The sequence below is a fragment of the Scleropages formosus genome, chromosome 10 (assembly GCF_900964775.1).
Source record: "Scleropages formosus chromosome 10, fSclFor1.1, whole genome shotgun sequence".
Lineage (NCBI taxonomy): Eukaryota > Metazoa > Chordata > Actinopteri > Osteoglossiformes > Osteoglossidae > Scleropages > Scleropages formosus.
The window spans coordinates 19,276,985-19,293,326 of record NC_041815.1 but is presented as its reverse complement, the minus strand read 5'-3'; the positions used below and the strand labels follow the sequence as shown (position 1 = coordinate 19,293,326).

Sequence of the window (16,342 nt, the reverse complement as noted above, 5' to 3'; positions counted from 1 at the left end):
AGTGGATATTTTTCTGTTCACATCTTGCTCAAGAGTTGCTGTGGTGGGATTTGAACCTGTATTCTGGTTTAAGGCACTACCTTTAACCACTATTCCAGCTGCAGAACCCTTTTCAGACACTAATCTCACCACGCTTTGTAATACAATAAAATGCATACCCTGAATTACCCAGATTAAAATATTTAAACCTATAAACATTACACTTATGCTATCCTATAACAGAAAAATAAAGGTAATTTTACCTATGCTTGTATGTCAGTCACCTTTAAATTTAAAAAAAAATGTTTCCATATTAAAATGACAAATGCTGATCCTATTAAATAGCTAATCTTTTTCAAAATTTTTGAAAACCACCCAGGCTACAATTGTGTGTCAGGTGCTGTCTGGTGTGGAACAGCTATCACCTGTACTGAACACTTACACCAAGGGCTGAAGTACACCAAGATGACCTCTGCTCTAACTTTACATACCTTTCTTCTTTTCAAAGACATACACAGGAGGGAAGAAATGATCACATTATCAATATAGCATTTTATCCATGCAATTATTTTACTGTAGTAAATCATTTGGCATTTTAAATGTAAAATTTATTTTGATGGATTTATTCATAAAAGATTATAGAAACAATGTGAGTTACAGGCAGTGTTTGTTACATATTCTGCTTATTTCATATTGTGAAACTGTTTACATACCCGAACCCAAATACGTTCTAAGATTGTGTGCGGTGGTGGCAACGCCTCGAAAGACGACAAATGTAGTTTAATGGCTGTAAGCTTGACTGTGGGCTCATGAGCCTGCAAGGTGAGGACACCTCCGCACCCTGGTGTCCGAGAAGCCAGGCTGCAGATCCAGCGACCACAGCGATCATAACTAGTTCGCATCAGATCTTCAGTTTCAATTTGCTTTTGTCTACATTGTTCCCACAGAACACTTTTAGCATAATAAAACTGTTTAAAACATCAGCCTTACTGAGGCACAGTGTCCACAGGAATAAATATTCCAATGCAGCTCCACTTTACCACTTCTATACCTTAATTGTTGGGTATTTGGTGTGGCCTATAGCAAGCTACCCCCACCCCCCAAAACTACCTAGAATATTCTCAATTAAAGATCATTGCCAGAAATCTCTGATGTCTAATAAAGACACTACTGGGTCATGATTTTAGAATAGGAGAAAGATTTATTAGTTTTATTACTACTGAGAATCCTGCAGAGGCAGTAGCTGTATGTAGGGATACTGAGCATCAGTAATGTTGGCAATGCAAAACTTTTATTAAAAAAAAAAAAAAAAAAAAAAAAAAAAATTGCCTATAATTTGTCCATAGGGTCTACACTTTTGCCTAAGTGATACTCCCAGAAATTAGTATAATGCATCCAACTATATTCACCTCCCAAATCTGGTTTTCCAGGACCAGTTGCATGAGTCAAGTTACACAAGTACACACACCTCAAAGAGGGGAAAAACAAAATCAAGCAGTAATATTTTTTTTAGAAGGAAATTTATGTGTGCATCTGAAACTCAGAGACAGAAGGCTGTTTAGCAGTTTCCAGTACAGCAGATAAGGTTTTATACTGATGAGTACAAAAAAAAAAAAAAAATACTTTAAACCTTGAAGAAAACAAGCTTTTGGTCCAGGGTCTTTTCATTTCTGGCACCTCTGTCCAAGGTCCATCCCCCCCCACCCCACCCCAACCCCAACTGCCCCTTTACAAAATATTGTAGAAAGTTCTGGCATTCTTTGTGTTCAGTTATTTTAATGTTGACATTTTCATTTCTTCCATTTTCTTCTGAACTCAGCGATATAGATTATATATGTAAAGATTACGAACTGAAAATTGATTGCATAGATTGAAAACAGTAATTTCCTTATATTAAGACATAATGGAATGTTTAGTAACAAATGAGTCCCCCTCCCCCTCTCTTTGCACCCAGCGCTGGGTCCCTTTTGCTACAGAGAAACACATGAAGACAGAGGGATAGGAGAGAGAGACAAGGCTGGAGTCAGACAGACCGATATTAGTAGCCCCCCTATTTTCAAGATTCATTAAGTTAGTTTAAAACAGGCCCTGCTTTTTACACATAACATTTAATATTATGCTTAAACTTTGCGATTGGCTACAAAGTCCAAATGGTGCTTCATATGTTAAATTCAAACTTATCTACAGTACTGGGTCCTGTGAAGCTGCATTTCACAATCATTTTTCATTGAAGCCCTACAATTATATTTAAGTTGTGTTGTATACTGGAAAATAAGTATGTACAGCAATGAATCCATAACTCACATTTGCTGGAAAAATAAAATGAGGTTATAATATCCAAGTTCCACATATCCAGCAACATGGGCTAAGAAGAATTATTCATCTCTGTCAAAAACCCCTCCCCTCCATGTAGCATTCTCTGTGCTCTATATACTACGAGTATTTCTAAATACCCAACCCCAATCCCAATCTAAACCTGCTTTTGGGAAAGAAAACGAAAAAGCATCAGAATAGCTTGTCACCTGTCCCAGAGGCAGAGGGTTATGGACTGGTTGTGCACTATAGAGCAGTCTGCACCCATTCCCAAAGATCTACTCTGTGTTGCACATCCTTTATATGAAGTGTGATCACAACCAATGAACTCTGGATAGGGTGGAGGCTGTTCTGTGTAATGCAAATCTGAGCAGTCTGCCCCAGCTTGTTTATACCCACCCCCGGTCCTAACCCCATCCACTCTTTCTCTCCCTCCCTCTCTCTCTCTCTCTCTCTCTCTCTCTCTCTCTCTCTCTCTCTCTCTCTTTTTGCATCCCTATCACTCTCTGTGCTCTTAGAGGTCACTTTCCCCATAGAGGGCGGTGGAGAAGGACATGTAGTCAAGGGCACCGGGTACAGCGTCGGGTCCCGAGTAGGGCGCCATACGGGCAATGCAGTACTCTGCCTGGTCGGGGGGCAGTTCCCGCCGCAGCTCCTCCGCTGTGATGTAGTTCTAGAAAGAAGCCGGGAAAGAGGGTCGTCATCCAGCAAGTACAGATGAAAGCATTTATGTAAACCGAAGTGATCTAATTGAGACCTGTCCTCTCACCTTGTCTCCTGCCAGGATCTTGAAGGATGCAATGACCTGATCTGCTGTGTCTGTGTCAGTAGTCTCCCGAGACATAAAGTCAATGAAGGCCTGAAACGTCACTGCTCCACTGTTGTTGGGGTCAACGATGCCCATGATACGTGCAAATTCAGCATCCCCCTGGGAACAAGCAGGAGGTTAACCCAAAAAAATACGTGTGGGAGATGGGTGGATCACAGCTCAGCTACCTTTAAAATAGGTATTTAAGATACCTATATTACCATTTTAAAAATACTAAATTGTCACTCATTACTACACTATGGAAACCCACCATAAACATTGCAGAATTACTTAATCATCAGATAACTTACATTTATTCATTTAGCTGACTTTTCTCCAAAGCAATTTACAGTGTTGAGGTTACAATTTTTTTACCCATTTATACAGCTGGGTAATTTTACTAGAGCAATGTAGGGTAAGTACCTTGCTCAAGGGTACTACAGCCAGAGGTGAGGCTCAAACCTGCCACCTTTGGGTCCAAAGGCAGTAGCTCTAACCACTACACTATCAGCTGTGCCAACTTAATATAGGCATTTAACCAAATATAAAATGTGTGAAAATATTAAGTGCTCACAATGATTTTCCCAGTTACAAAACTGAATACATACAACTTTAACCCTGCAAAAGCGGAAATGAACACGTCGCTCTGTTGCTTTATGTGAGTGACCACCCGTGCATGCAGGGTTTCATGAGCAGTATTGCAGTGGCAGAAGCTCGCATCTGGGGGGCTGCAGCAGCAGAGCGGTGGCCCACAGGCAGAGGAGGAAAAACAGGCGTACCAGGCTGTTTCCCGTGGAAATGAGCAGAGCACGGAAATCATCGCTGTCCATCATCCCTGTGCGTTTCTGCACACATGGAAGGATGGGGAATGGTGGAAGTAGATAAAGGAAGAGGAAGACAGTTGTGTTGGGGAAAACAGCAAGAAAAATAGGAAATAGAGAAATGGATAATGATGCAGATGAGGGAAAGAAAATGCAAAAAAAGGGGAAGGCAAAGAAAACAAGAAGAGTAGCAAAAAAATGTGCAAATAATTGATGGGTAAAATGAAAGAAAAAGGAGAAAAATGCAGAGAAGTTAAAAGCATCCAAAACACCAAAGCAACAAACTGGTTGCGAGTTGTGGGAGCTGGAGCAAGCGAGCGCAAAGAGGCTGTGGTTGAGAGAAATGGACAGACCACCTAACAAAGACTCTTCTCTCATCCTAATCATACCTGTTTGTCATTCTCCACGTCGTACCCCAGGCTGATCAAGCAGGCCTTGAACTCCTCTGCTGCCAGAACACCACTGTGATCCTGTGGTTTTAATCAGCCAATGGCAATGCAGGCCAAGTAGAGGGTGACCAATCACAGCACAAGAGGTGACAATGGGGTTGAATTGAGTTGCCAGATGATTGCAGGGCCACAGCATCATACACAGGTGTGAAGTTGATGGAGACATCAATACAGTTTTGGGATGAAAGGGAACAGATGCCATGGATTTTAGATGGAAGGCCAATGTAAAGACATTAAAAAGGCAAAACTAGACACTGCGAACAAACCGCCCTCGTCATTCTACACAAATACTGTGGAATAGCACTGCTTCTTCTAATTAAACACACAACCTCCTGTTATCCGTCTGCACTCCTTTCTTGAAGATGAAACTGAGATAATGAAGATGCGGGGGACAAATGTAAAGATGTGAATGATGAAGAACCCAGGACTTCAAAATTAACTCCAGCATCTACAACCTTGACCCTGATCCTTAGCAATAACATGAACAACTTTCTCAACGTATGGATGGAAAAGAGGGTGACGAATACACCCCCCACCTTCATTTCCTACTACTGGTGTTTTACATATCTCTTTTCCACATTTTCTTGTTTTCTTGCTCCGCACTACAATTCCCATTTAATGGATCCTCCCACCCATTCTACCTCTGGTGATCCACTGACCTTATCAAAGTGGTTGAAGGAAGCCCGGTACTCATGGAGCTGTTCCTGGCTGATGCCCTTGGCATCCCGAGTTAGAATCTGATTCTCAATTTCATTGATGGTACGAGCAATAGTAGTAAGCAGCTGCTCCCAGCCCACACGCAGGTGCTGTGACAGACAACTGAATGTTACTGAAAGGAAAAGGAACTGACCAAAACAGCAAATAAGAATATAACCTCATACACAAAGTGTCCCAGACAAAGAAAACAAACCAAAATCCAAATTATACCAAGGATGTGTAGTCAATGCTAAAAATGTAGGAGTGTTACATCCAGTGCAATAACTAATTCAGACAGTAAAATACCTGGTAATGGCAAGATAGTTTTAAGTCAATGTGATTTTTGGAACAGGTGAGGAGAGAAAAAAAAAAAAAAAAAAAACTGTACCTCCATGGTGTAAGCAGTGTACTTGTTGTCAAAGATGAGGGCTTCCTGGATCAGCTGGTAGTCACCCTCCAGCTGATCAATTTTGGGTTTGTATTCAATAATGCTCTGCTCATACTGCCTCAAGTGGGTCAGTTGGTCCTCCAGAGTGCCGTTCATCTCAATGGATATCCGCCCAATCTCCTATAGAAACACATACAGGATATATAAGCAGCATTATACAAACTTTGGCTCACTTCAGTCAGATCACAAACTCATCACAAATTCCCCAAAGATGCAGTCATGTCAAAACCAAAATAAAGAAGCAGTCTCATAACTGAATTTAAGGAGGTCAGAGAACATGGCAAGAAGTAAAACTGCCAATTACAATTTAAAGAACATGTTCAAATGCTGTGTAGCAAGGGGTTCAAAAATTACACAAACAAACAAAGAGCTGAAACAAATGTGGATGCTTCCACCAACCTCCATCTTGTTCTGAATCCAGGGACCAATGACGTTGGCCTGGTTGGCAAACTGGCGGCGGAGGTGGTCATTAGACTGTTGCCGGCCCAACTCCTCCTGCAGTGCCTTGTCACGCTGAGGCACCAGCTGCTGGACCTGTGGACAGAAACAAGAGTGTTACATTATTCCTACACTCTGAACATTCAATTCAGTGTAAGCCCCCCCATTAAGGATACTTCCAGTATTTTGCCCACTTTTTGCTGCCTACAGCTATATGCAAGACCAAACTGTAACAAGTTAAAAAGGATCAGTTCTGTTCGTTCACCAAAAAAAGAAAAAGCATTGTACAAGATAAACTCGGGGAATATAAAAAGATTTACAATGGATTCATCGGGGTCAAAGAATGATGCTTATAAAGTGACATTTATCAAGTTGCGAATACTTAGCTTATATAAATGTATGTAAATCCGTAGCCAGTTCAAGTTCCCCACTTTACATATTCAGATTCTCAGTTTTAAAAGTTGGGTAATTTCTAATGGTGGATGAATTCATCACTAAAAATGATTTAGTATTTTCACATTTTGACCACATAAATGAAAGTGGTTGCAAAAAAGATGAATGTTTCTGCATTTCTGATTTGATCTTTAATTAGGAGCTTATTAAATTTGAACTAAATTCCTTCTCGAAGTCCATGTATTGTATGTTAAACAGTTTGAGCATGTTAACAACAATCCTTTGTAAATGTGATTACTTCACAACAGTGGCGGGGGGGGGGGGGGGGGGGTTGTGAGCATGCTGCAGCATCCAGTCTACAAAAACTAAAGCACATCGAGTAAATGGACAGGCCACTAACCCTGATGGCCCCCTCATTCATAGTGAGTACAGATGCACACATCCGTCAACATACCTTGTCCCACTTGCTGTCAATGCTCTCGGGGGTAATGGATGTGTAGGGGTTGTTGCCACTCAGCTTGATGCCATTGTACCGGGCAATCTTCTGTACCTCTGCCTGAATGGCCTGGATACTCTCGCGCTCCTTGTTAGCTTCTGGGAGGGTTGACTTGAACTGCTCATGAGCTGTAATCAGACCCTGGAGGAAAAAACATGGTAAATGAATAAATTGCTTAGTACAACACACAAAGATGTGGCTATAGAGAGATGTTTCAAAATCACCAAGTGCTGCAGCACCACAAGACTGCCACTGGTCTTCCTGAGTTTAAACTTTATCACCAACCTGAATTTCCTCAATGTTGTGCACAATGAACATATCCTGCAGGTCCTCCATAGCCCCCTCCATCCAGTTGTTGAAGGGCGCCGCCCTCTTGGCATACTCAAGGTACAACCCATCAATGGACTCCAGCTGCTTCTCTGTCCTCTGCAGGAAACAAAGAATGATGTAGTTCAGCAGAAGGACGGAAGTACCCAGAAGGTAAACAGTGACAAAGGTGAGGGAAACATTTACAGAAGGTCTACACACACCCACAAGCAGGGTTATCAGCAGCCTAGTTTCATTAGGGATAATTCAAGCATGAGAAAACAGAGCAGGATGCATGTGTATGGGATGTAGTGCTTTAGATGTTACACACCTCCAGCGACTCTCTGCGGCTCTGGGTGAGAGAACCCAGAAGGTCCCACTGCTCACAGATCTTCTGACAGCGAGCATTCACGCTCGGGGCATCATAGTAGTCCAGTTCACTTGTATGGAGACATACATGAACACAAACTTAATACGCAGCCAGAGAGCACCAACAGAAAACAGTCATTTAGGTCTTCAGTCCATCTCTACTTTCCTTCTTGATGAACTGAAAATGAAAGTAGAGCAAACTGGACTTTCAAATCAGGCAGCAGCATGGGGTGGTGGAACATTTGTACCTCATGTTTCAAACATTCGAGTTATGGATTTTCAAAGATATATGCATTTTCCAGTTAATTTTTATTGTTCTTTTCTAAAATTGCTCTACTGCAGAGCAAAACAAGGCCTGCATTTCTGCTTGCAGCCACTGATGGGCAGCAAAATGCAATCAGCAGAAACAAATAGCACCGTGGATGGGGAGCAAGTAACTTCATAGAATGTCAATAAGCATAATCTAAAATTATTTTACAGAAACACCACTACAAATGGAGATGTCTATTCTTTGACTGTAAGCTAAGTATAATAAGATACTGACATGTTGAGGTGATGAAATTCTCACTTCCTGGCCAGTTTTACTGTGTCCTCGGTGTCAAAATGAGAAACGAGCAGGAGAAAAGTGGCACTAACTTGCACGTAAAAAAAACACAGAACCCATCGAATGGGAAGCTGTGGAGATAATGCATTTTTACTTTGTCTATGTAAAGTAATATGTGATGTGAGCATGGTAAAAAGACATTAAAATAAGCTGGTGTCCAGTCTCATGTCCCGTGTTTCCAGGACAGAGGAACACGGGATCCTGCATTGTCAAGTCTCGCAGCAAACTTAACTGATTTTAGTATTACTTGATGGTTTTAACAGAACCCAACCCGCAAATAAATCAAAGCATTTAGCTCCATCAGGGTTTTTACAGATTGATGTAGTTGTTGGACTTTGAGATACGAACAGGCACACAGAAAGGTAGCATAAAATGACATTTGTACTTCATGAACACAACTGCGACTGGAAGCCTGTTCATAGCTCAAAGTATGCCAAGGAAAGAAACACACTATGGGAGCACAGATACTAGCATTTCCGGTTGTTAAAACTCAAAAGGCAACATGTATTCCCATATGACTCAGGCCTACAGAAACTGCTACTTTCCAAAGTTTTGCAGCTATATGTAAGAACATATGTAGAAACAGCTAAATAATTTCAATTTCATTTCTACCTGTAATCAAGGAAGTTTAGACAGTTTGGCCAAGTCCAGCAAATGAAATACTTCATTTGCCACCCCTGTAGCCAGATTCAAAACCCTAATGCTCACCCAAGCTCCAGAATACTGTACTGACATCTACAATTTATCCACCTTCTCAACCAGGTTCTGTCTCTCCCTTGCTACCCATTATGTTTTTCCCTTACTTGAGCTCCTGGGCAATGGCAGCAATCTGCTCAACACGGTCCTGGTGGGCAGCTAGGTCACTCTCAAAGGCTTCATGTTTCTTCAGCAGTGCCTTCACCTCTGACAGGGATGCTGTCTCATAGTCCTTCTGTGTCAGCATTGATTCCTTTCCTACAAAAAAAACCAAGGCAGACAGGATGAAAATTTAGAGTGGTGCAGGTAATGTAATGACAAGAGCACATGAGAAACTGCAGAGTGAGCGACATTACCGGCAGTCCAGGACTCATGGATGGTGGCTTTCTGACGGAACTTCTCAGCCAGGTGGTCAAGCCTCTCCAAGCGGCGGATCTCATTTAGCAGCCACTCCTCGTATCCCTTCTCCGCACCCTCTAAATTGTGCCACGCAGAATTGATGTCCTGCAATGAGGAGCACTTCATTTCACTGCATATCCTTCTTAGGAGTGCGCACATGTGAGAAGACTGAGCAGTTAATACAGAATTTGTATCAATTGTGAACAAAACTAATACACTGAAAGTCCTTTACATTTAGTTAATTTGCTGCATTTGAGCAGCAGGGCTGATATTGATTAAAATAAGATTTCATTAGAAGAAAAGGTTAAAAACAAATTATGGAAACAATTGCAAAGCCACAGCCAACATGAACCATTAACCCTGAAGTCCAAAAGCGCCACAGAAAAGAGGCATACTGAAGAACATGTAATACCAGAAGTCACGTAGTCTAACTATTTCAACGTTTGTCTTTTTGTTTTTTTCAAATAAAACCTAAAGCAAAACTAAACCAAAAGCTACTTAATTTGAAAGAGGCACAATTCAGCATTTCAGAACACAAATGTTTATATAAAAAAAAAAAAAAAAAAAAAAAAAGCCAAAAAAAGGCCAAAAAAAAGTTTGTATGGTGTTTGCATGTTCTCCCCGTGTCTGCGTGGATTTCCTACAGGTGCTCCGGTTTCCTCCCACAGTCCAAAGACATGCTGTTCAGCTTCCCCCCCAGTGTGCGAGTGAGTGTGTTCCACTGATGCATGGATTAGTGACCCAGTGTAAGTAGTGTATCTAGCAGTGAGTCACCTTAGTGAACAGGGTGTGTGTGCTGATAACACTACAAAGATTTCATTGGAAGTTGCTTTGGAAAAAAGCATCTGCTAAGTGAATAAATGTAAATATAAGATTCTTATGGGGGTAAAACTACTTGATACTTGCAGTTCTAAAGTAGATGGACTTTCAAAAGATCTTGTAGAGACATTTACAAAAAAAGAGAGGAAAAAAAAAAAAAGCCTGCAGCCAGAGAATCAGGACTCCCCTGTCTAAGAGTATGATCGCATTGCAACAAGAGGAAGAGTAGGATGTTCAAGATAAGGTAGGTCTCCCTCACCGAGACCATACGCCCCTCAGAGGGCATGAAGGCAGGTCGGTTGCTGAGCCTCAGTTTGGTCTGCAGGGTGTTGAAGTTAATTTCCAGCTGGCACTTCTCCTGCACTTTTGGTGGCTTGTGCACACGCCGATAGTCACGGAAGTCCTCCAATTTCTGCTGCATCTCTGCCATGGTCTTCTCTGGGGCTCGGTTTTCCAGCCAGGGGATGGTGCGGCGAATCCATTCAAGCAGCTGGGGGCAAAGAATGAGCCAGCTTTAAAAACAGAGTCAAGAGGGCCAACAAAACAGGAGTGAAAGAGCTGGTGATGATAAAAGGACAAGAGGTATTCACACACGACTCCAACCAGCTGAGCTGTAAGAGCCGGTCCTCAACAAGGAGGGATAATTTTACACTATCACAGGAAAAATACTTAGAGGTGAAGAGGGAGAACATAGAACTGTAAGCCAACCTGGACCACAGGAGGAGACAGACAAAGAGGGGGAAAGAAAAAAAAAAAAAAAGCAAAATCTATCTTTTATAAAAAAGACCTTTGTTAAGACAAAGAACTCACATCACTGGCCAGTTTCTCGTAGTCCTCCATCAGATGTTCATTCTCTTGGTTCACTGCCAGCACCTTGCAGATGCGATTGGCGGCAGTCTCAGCCTGATACAGAAAAGAGCAGTCACATACAACAGCTGGTACTCATTCATGTATGAGTACCTACAGGTGCATTCATTCAAAGTCTCAGATATCCTGGCTTCAGTGTGAAGCACAAATCATGTCCTCATCTACAGTACTTTATTCTTCCTCAGCCCATTTACTCCTTCTCATAAGCTTAGCAACCCTGAACGCTCAGCTGGACTTCGAAGAGAAGAGCACTGCGAGTCTACTCAAACTGGACTACTTTTAAATGGGATCACACACAATAAAACGCATCCTTCAAAATGAAGACTCCCGTGTACCGTATGTTCAACACCGTTAAAAACATCACAAGCAATTTGACAGCAAAACCACATTAGATCTGTCACACAGTACATGGATAATCTGCTAAATTATGCTCCACACTGTTAATTTATCTAGTCAATGGTGATCTACATCCCCAAAACGCACCTCAAGCAGTCATTATTCCGGCTAATTCTATGCATGCGCACACACATACACATAACAGCACTGACATAGAGCTCTATTAAGACACACAACTGCACTGACTGTTCTCAGCTCCGAGTCGTCCAATATTCTCAAACCAGAGGAGACAATGATTATGTTACAAAAGACTCCCTCAGAAGTAACAGGAAGAGAAATCAAATCAAATGACAGTTCACAGGATGAACCTTTGAACAATAAATGCAAAGCAAATTAATATTACAATGTCTGTGCTTCCCAACATACTGCAGTCTCAGCCTTAAGGACAGCCTTATTAGTAGATATGGTAAAATTACCATTACACGTATTCATCAATACTTTTACAGCTGTGCACTAAAAGTTGTGTTAAACTGTGTTAAGGGATAGCGTTCACAGATGTGAAATCTAATAGATACCACCTAGTATTAAACTGCCACAAAAAAAAACCAAGATAAATCAGTGTTGAGGCCAACCAACATACCACATCATTCATTGCTAGTCTCTAGTCCAGGTCTAGTCTACCAGACTTCTACTTTAAGGAAAATTTTGTGCAGCGGCACATTCGAACACACACACGTTAGACATTACATTTATTCAGCACTTAGGTTCAATACAAGCCCCAGATACTGCAAAAGTAGAAAATTAATGTAAAAAGCAAATGTAAAACAAGCTTTAAAGTATACAAAGTAGATAAAATAAAAATATAAACAGTTGTCTTCACAAACTCCTATTCGGTGCCAGCCTTTGACAGATAAACATATAAGCACATACTCCTGAACGTGACCTGTACGCAAGGAGAATTAAGGCAGGCCCACAATCCTGCTCTGCCTGCGTGTGATTTATCGCCCCTATCGGCTTTTTAGCTGAACACATTGCATTTACTGTCACACATGGAAATGCTACTAAATACATACATGTGTTGGAAGCAACTAACTAGAAAAAAAAACCTTCACAAATCTATAACCTGTTTCTAACACAAGGAGATACAACACTTGAGTAACTGACACTTCCTTTCTTTAATAAGCGAACACATCAATTTCTATAAAAGCAGGAATTTATGGTATGACAAAACATGCAACATGAAGCAGCCAGAATTCACCCTGCAGGTTACCCAAAGAGAACACGGTGAAGCAGTAAATGAACCACTTAGGGTGAGCTTGTCTCACACAGAGGTCCAACATACACATTGCTCACAGGTACACAGACATACACAGCAAACCAGAAACTGTGCTTGTTTACACCACCTGCAAAAGAACCGATATTGCTACACACACACCAGTCTCAGCACAACGAGCACAATGCAGTCCTTCAATAATAGTTAGTCATACTAGTGCACAACTCCACACATGTTTTGTGTCTGTAAGTTACATGCAACTCCTGCAAGCTTTGCAGGACAAAACCCAGTAAATTACCACGATGTCCAGCTCACCTCGGATCTCACTATACTATCACTGCAATAAAAATAAAAACAGCAAAAAACATAAATTCTGAAGTTGCAGCAGTAAAGACAAGTGGAAAAAGTATACATACAAAAAAATGCAATTTTTAAATAAAAGATTTAAAAACAGAAGATAAGAAGCCCGTGGCTGAATTGAAAGCAAGAAGCTGATGTGTGCTTTACCACTGACCACAAGCAACCTCCATGCTGGGGTTAAGCAGGTTTATCTGGTCAAAGAAATCAGAGGTGAAAGGCCACTGGTCTGTCCTCACCTTCTGAGCCCCCGAGAAGGCATGATAGAAGCAGGACACATATGTCATGATGGCCTTCTCGTCGGGCCGCAGCGTGCCGACGATGTCTGCAGCAGCCAGGGGTAGCGAGAGAGCGTGGGAGAGAGAACGAGAGACAGAAAGCAGTGAAGCCAAGCTGCCTCCACCGAAGAGAGGCCCCACCTCACCCCACCACATAGAGGTGGAGAGGGAAGTGGGGAGGGAAGACGCCGCCGCCCAGCCAAGTGGCCTTTTGCAGTAAGAAAGGGAGGTCTGCTGCGGGATGGTGATGGTCAGTTAGAGAACCCACCTCAGAGGGAGTCCCCTGTAAGCCGAGCTGGAGTCAGGGATCGCAGACCCGACCCTCCCCACAGGACACACACACACACACACAAACCACTACTTGCTATTGATGGCACCTTGAAATTTGGCCATGGGGGAAATGCTCTGCTAGACGCTGGAGTACCTACAAATGGTCCCTCCGTAATGTCACTCTGGATTCTTCAAAACAACATGGCTCATAAGTTAATTGCTACTATAGGTGAAAAGAGCCAACAGTGCAACCCTTTCTCTGGTATCAGCAACACAGCTCTTACAAAACCCTGACTGCTACAAGCCTAGAAGGTCTTCCATATCCAAGCGCCAACCGGTATGAGAAACATGCTTCTGCATGGTGAAGGGTGTGGTGAGAGATCCCGTCTCTCCTGGGGCTACTGCTCGTAAACACTTTAATTAAAAATTCATTACAATGCCATGGAAAATGGCAACAAGCTCATTCCCAGTCCAGAGAGAGAGAGGGGACAGAAAGGGAGGAGGAAAACAAGTTCGGTCTGTTTGCTTGTTTGCTTCATTAAGCACAAATGAAGTGTGCTGTTCAGCTGAGAATGACCCAGTCACATGAACCTCACTAGTTCCATGAGATCAGATGGAGAAAAAAGGAAATGCACCCGCACAGCTTCCTGATGATTCGAGGAACTTGTTGCAGCCTCTACATTGTAAACAGATCATAACCATTTGTTTTCATCTTTTAGACACTATTCATAGTTGCCTAAAACTGAACATTTCTCCTTTTTTTTGTTCCGTTGATTGAATCATTGTACCCTCTGAACTGGAGGTCACTTCAGTTGCTTTTAAAAGAATACTCTAGGGGATTAATCATAGTATACCTACTTACCAGTATTTTATGGTGGGTGGTTGAGTGATGTAAACTAAGCTATAAAGCAGTAACTCATAGGCAGCTCTGACTACTTGTTCCTTATGGAAACACGAAGTGAACAGATTCTGCTGTTGCTACAAGCCGCCCCCTCCACGACTCTAAATGGAGTTTTGTATACAATTTCAAGACCAAACTTTCAGTGTTTCAATACAGTGGTTATGCTGTGGTAGTCAAGGGAGGAGGGCAGATCCACAACACAGCCTCCAGCTCGTCCCAATGCTGGAGGAGAAAGCCATGCCGGAGAGGAGCGCAAGGGTGCAAATGAAGGCTGGAGAGGGGCAAAATGGGTCAGGGGGGTACCTTCTGAGCTCCAGAGAAGGCATGGTAGAAACTGGACACATAGGTCATTATGGCTTTCTCATCCGGGCGGGCAGTGTTGACAATGTCTGCAGGGAAACCACAGTTACACACATAACGCAGACACACAGGGTTACAGGGAGCCTGAGGAAAAGGACAAAAGCACAACACAAAGTGCACTCGGCACAGAATTACTAGAATTAGCATGTAGTGCTTAATTTTCGGATACTACGACAAATTATATACATGTAAACAAACATTCTTTTCAGCAAAGATTTTAAAACCTTATTTGGCATACAGCCCAAGTTCAGCTTATCAGTAATAACCATTAATAAGCAGAGCCATTCTAGTAACTCTGTTCCCCACACATCAGCACCCAGGAGCCATTAACCACATATCCAAACAATGGACATTAAAGCCCAGCATCTTTGAGGATATACTCTATATTTAACCCCATTTTATAGGTAAGGCTGAAAATTATTATTTTTTTGGGCTTAAAAAAACAGGTCAGAGATGGTCTTGGCATGTGCATGTATAGCAGTGTGTGCACTGTATAGGGGGCTGAACCCTGGTACTATCAGCCCATTCCACCCCTCCACGATGACACAGGATGTACTGACAGTCCAAGGGCTCAGGCTGATAGCTGGGGCTCTGTGCAAAGGAGTGCAGAGACAGAAAGGACGACACACACCAGTCACGCATGCTTGTACAGCATAACACACACAGGGAAGTTCCACAGTTTAAAAACTGGGGAAATGTTTCAAATGCAGATAAACTCACTTCCCCTCAACCAGATCTCCCACACTGACATTTCCAGCATTTGCACAGTCAACGACAAAGATCTGACACACAGGTGCTTCTGAACAAAAGGTACACAAAACAAAGACGATGGAAGTACGCACACAAAGGGGTATATGGGGGTAAGGGGGCAGTGAGGACAGGGAACGCATCTCCATACCTTCTGCATCCAACATCTTAGGAATATCCAGGTATTTCTCTGCCACCTCAAAAGCATTGTTCAAGTTGGTCACAGGGTCATCCTAAGAGAAAGCAGCAGGGACAAAATAGTTTGCTTACAAAGACAAGCATCACTTAAAGCACTGTACCAGAGGCCAGAAACACCTGTTGGTGAATGACTGCACACACAGCACAATTGGCATGTACCTTCCTCAGCTTCTCGTAGTCTATGAGTTCAGGCCGGTGTCTGTGGATGAGGGCGTTGAAGGCCAAACCATCTTTCCAACTGTCACACAAATACAGAAAGGTCAGAGGTTTACAAGAAACTAAGGATTAAGAAAGGCTCACAAAGTCCTGCAGCACAATCTAGTTGCTCTGGAAACTAATACACAATCTAAACAGGAATAATATATACATCTTTTCATATCAGGAAGACTGCTCTCTACTTAAACCCAACTGGCCTCATCTGTATGACGACACCCTTCAGAGCCCTCTACGTCTTTCTGGATCTGGTGGCCCTACCTGATGTGGAAATTCTGCACGTTGACATTCTTGTAGGGAGCAGTCTTCCTCTGGCACCACAGCAGCAGACCCTCCTTTGCAGAGGTTTCTGAAGAAAGGGGCAGATTGTGGAAGCAACACTTGACCATTGTAGTTTGTTTTATATGGATGGTTGAAAGTTGCAAAGAAAAATTCAAAATGTTCAAAAATGTTTCACAAACAGGGGAGGAAAAAAAAAAATTCAGTGATTGAAAAATTGCACTGGGAA

At 42.3% G+C, this 16,342-nt stretch overlaps 1 protein-coding gene across 2 annotated transcripts in view; it reads right to left on the bottom strand.

The window, feature by feature from the left end:
* Nucleotides 1-1,277: 1,277 nt before the first annotated feature.
* The window catches only part of actn4 (actinin, alpha 4), a 39,587-nt gene continuing 24,522 nt past the window's right edge, over nucleotides 1,278-16,342 (bottom strand). The window contains exons 5-21 of one of the 2 annotated variants that reach the window (XM_018742824.2): nucleotides 16,096-16,183; nucleotides 15,781-15,859; nucleotides 15,575-15,656; nucleotides 13,107-13,192; nucleotides 10,845-10,937; nucleotides 10,294-10,524; nucleotides 9,173-9,320; nucleotides 8,924-9,074; nucleotides 7,479-7,587; nucleotides 7,127-7,267; nucleotides 6,800-6,982; nucleotides 5,914-6,048; nucleotides 5,455-5,634; nucleotides 5,030-5,176; nucleotides 4,311-4,391; nucleotides 3,062-3,220; nucleotides 1,278-2,965 (exon numbers count right to left, since the gene is read on the bottom strand). In XM_018742824.2, coding sequence (XP_018598340.1) covers nucleotides 2,807-2,965; nucleotides 3,062-3,220; nucleotides 4,311-4,391; nucleotides 5,030-5,176; nucleotides 5,455-5,634; nucleotides 5,914-6,048; nucleotides 6,800-6,982; nucleotides 7,127-7,267; nucleotides 7,479-7,587; nucleotides 8,924-9,074; nucleotides 9,173-9,320; nucleotides 10,294-10,524; nucleotides 10,845-10,937; nucleotides 13,107-13,192; nucleotides 15,575-15,656; nucleotides 15,781-15,859; nucleotides 16,096-16,183 — 2,252 coding nt within the window. In that variant the 3' untranslated portion in view covers nucleotides 1,278-2,806. Of the gene's footprint in view, nucleotides 2,966-3,061; nucleotides 3,221-4,310; nucleotides 4,392-5,029; nucleotides 5,177-5,454; nucleotides 5,635-5,913; nucleotides 6,049-6,799; nucleotides 6,983-7,126; nucleotides 7,268-7,478; nucleotides 7,588-8,923; nucleotides 9,075-9,172; nucleotides 9,321-10,293; nucleotides 10,525-10,844; nucleotides 10,938-13,106; nucleotides 13,193-14,619; nucleotides 14,706-15,574; nucleotides 15,657-15,780; nucleotides 15,860-16,095; nucleotides 16,184-16,342 lie in introns of both variants that reach the window. The other variant, XM_018742823.2, reaches the window with a different exon arrangement.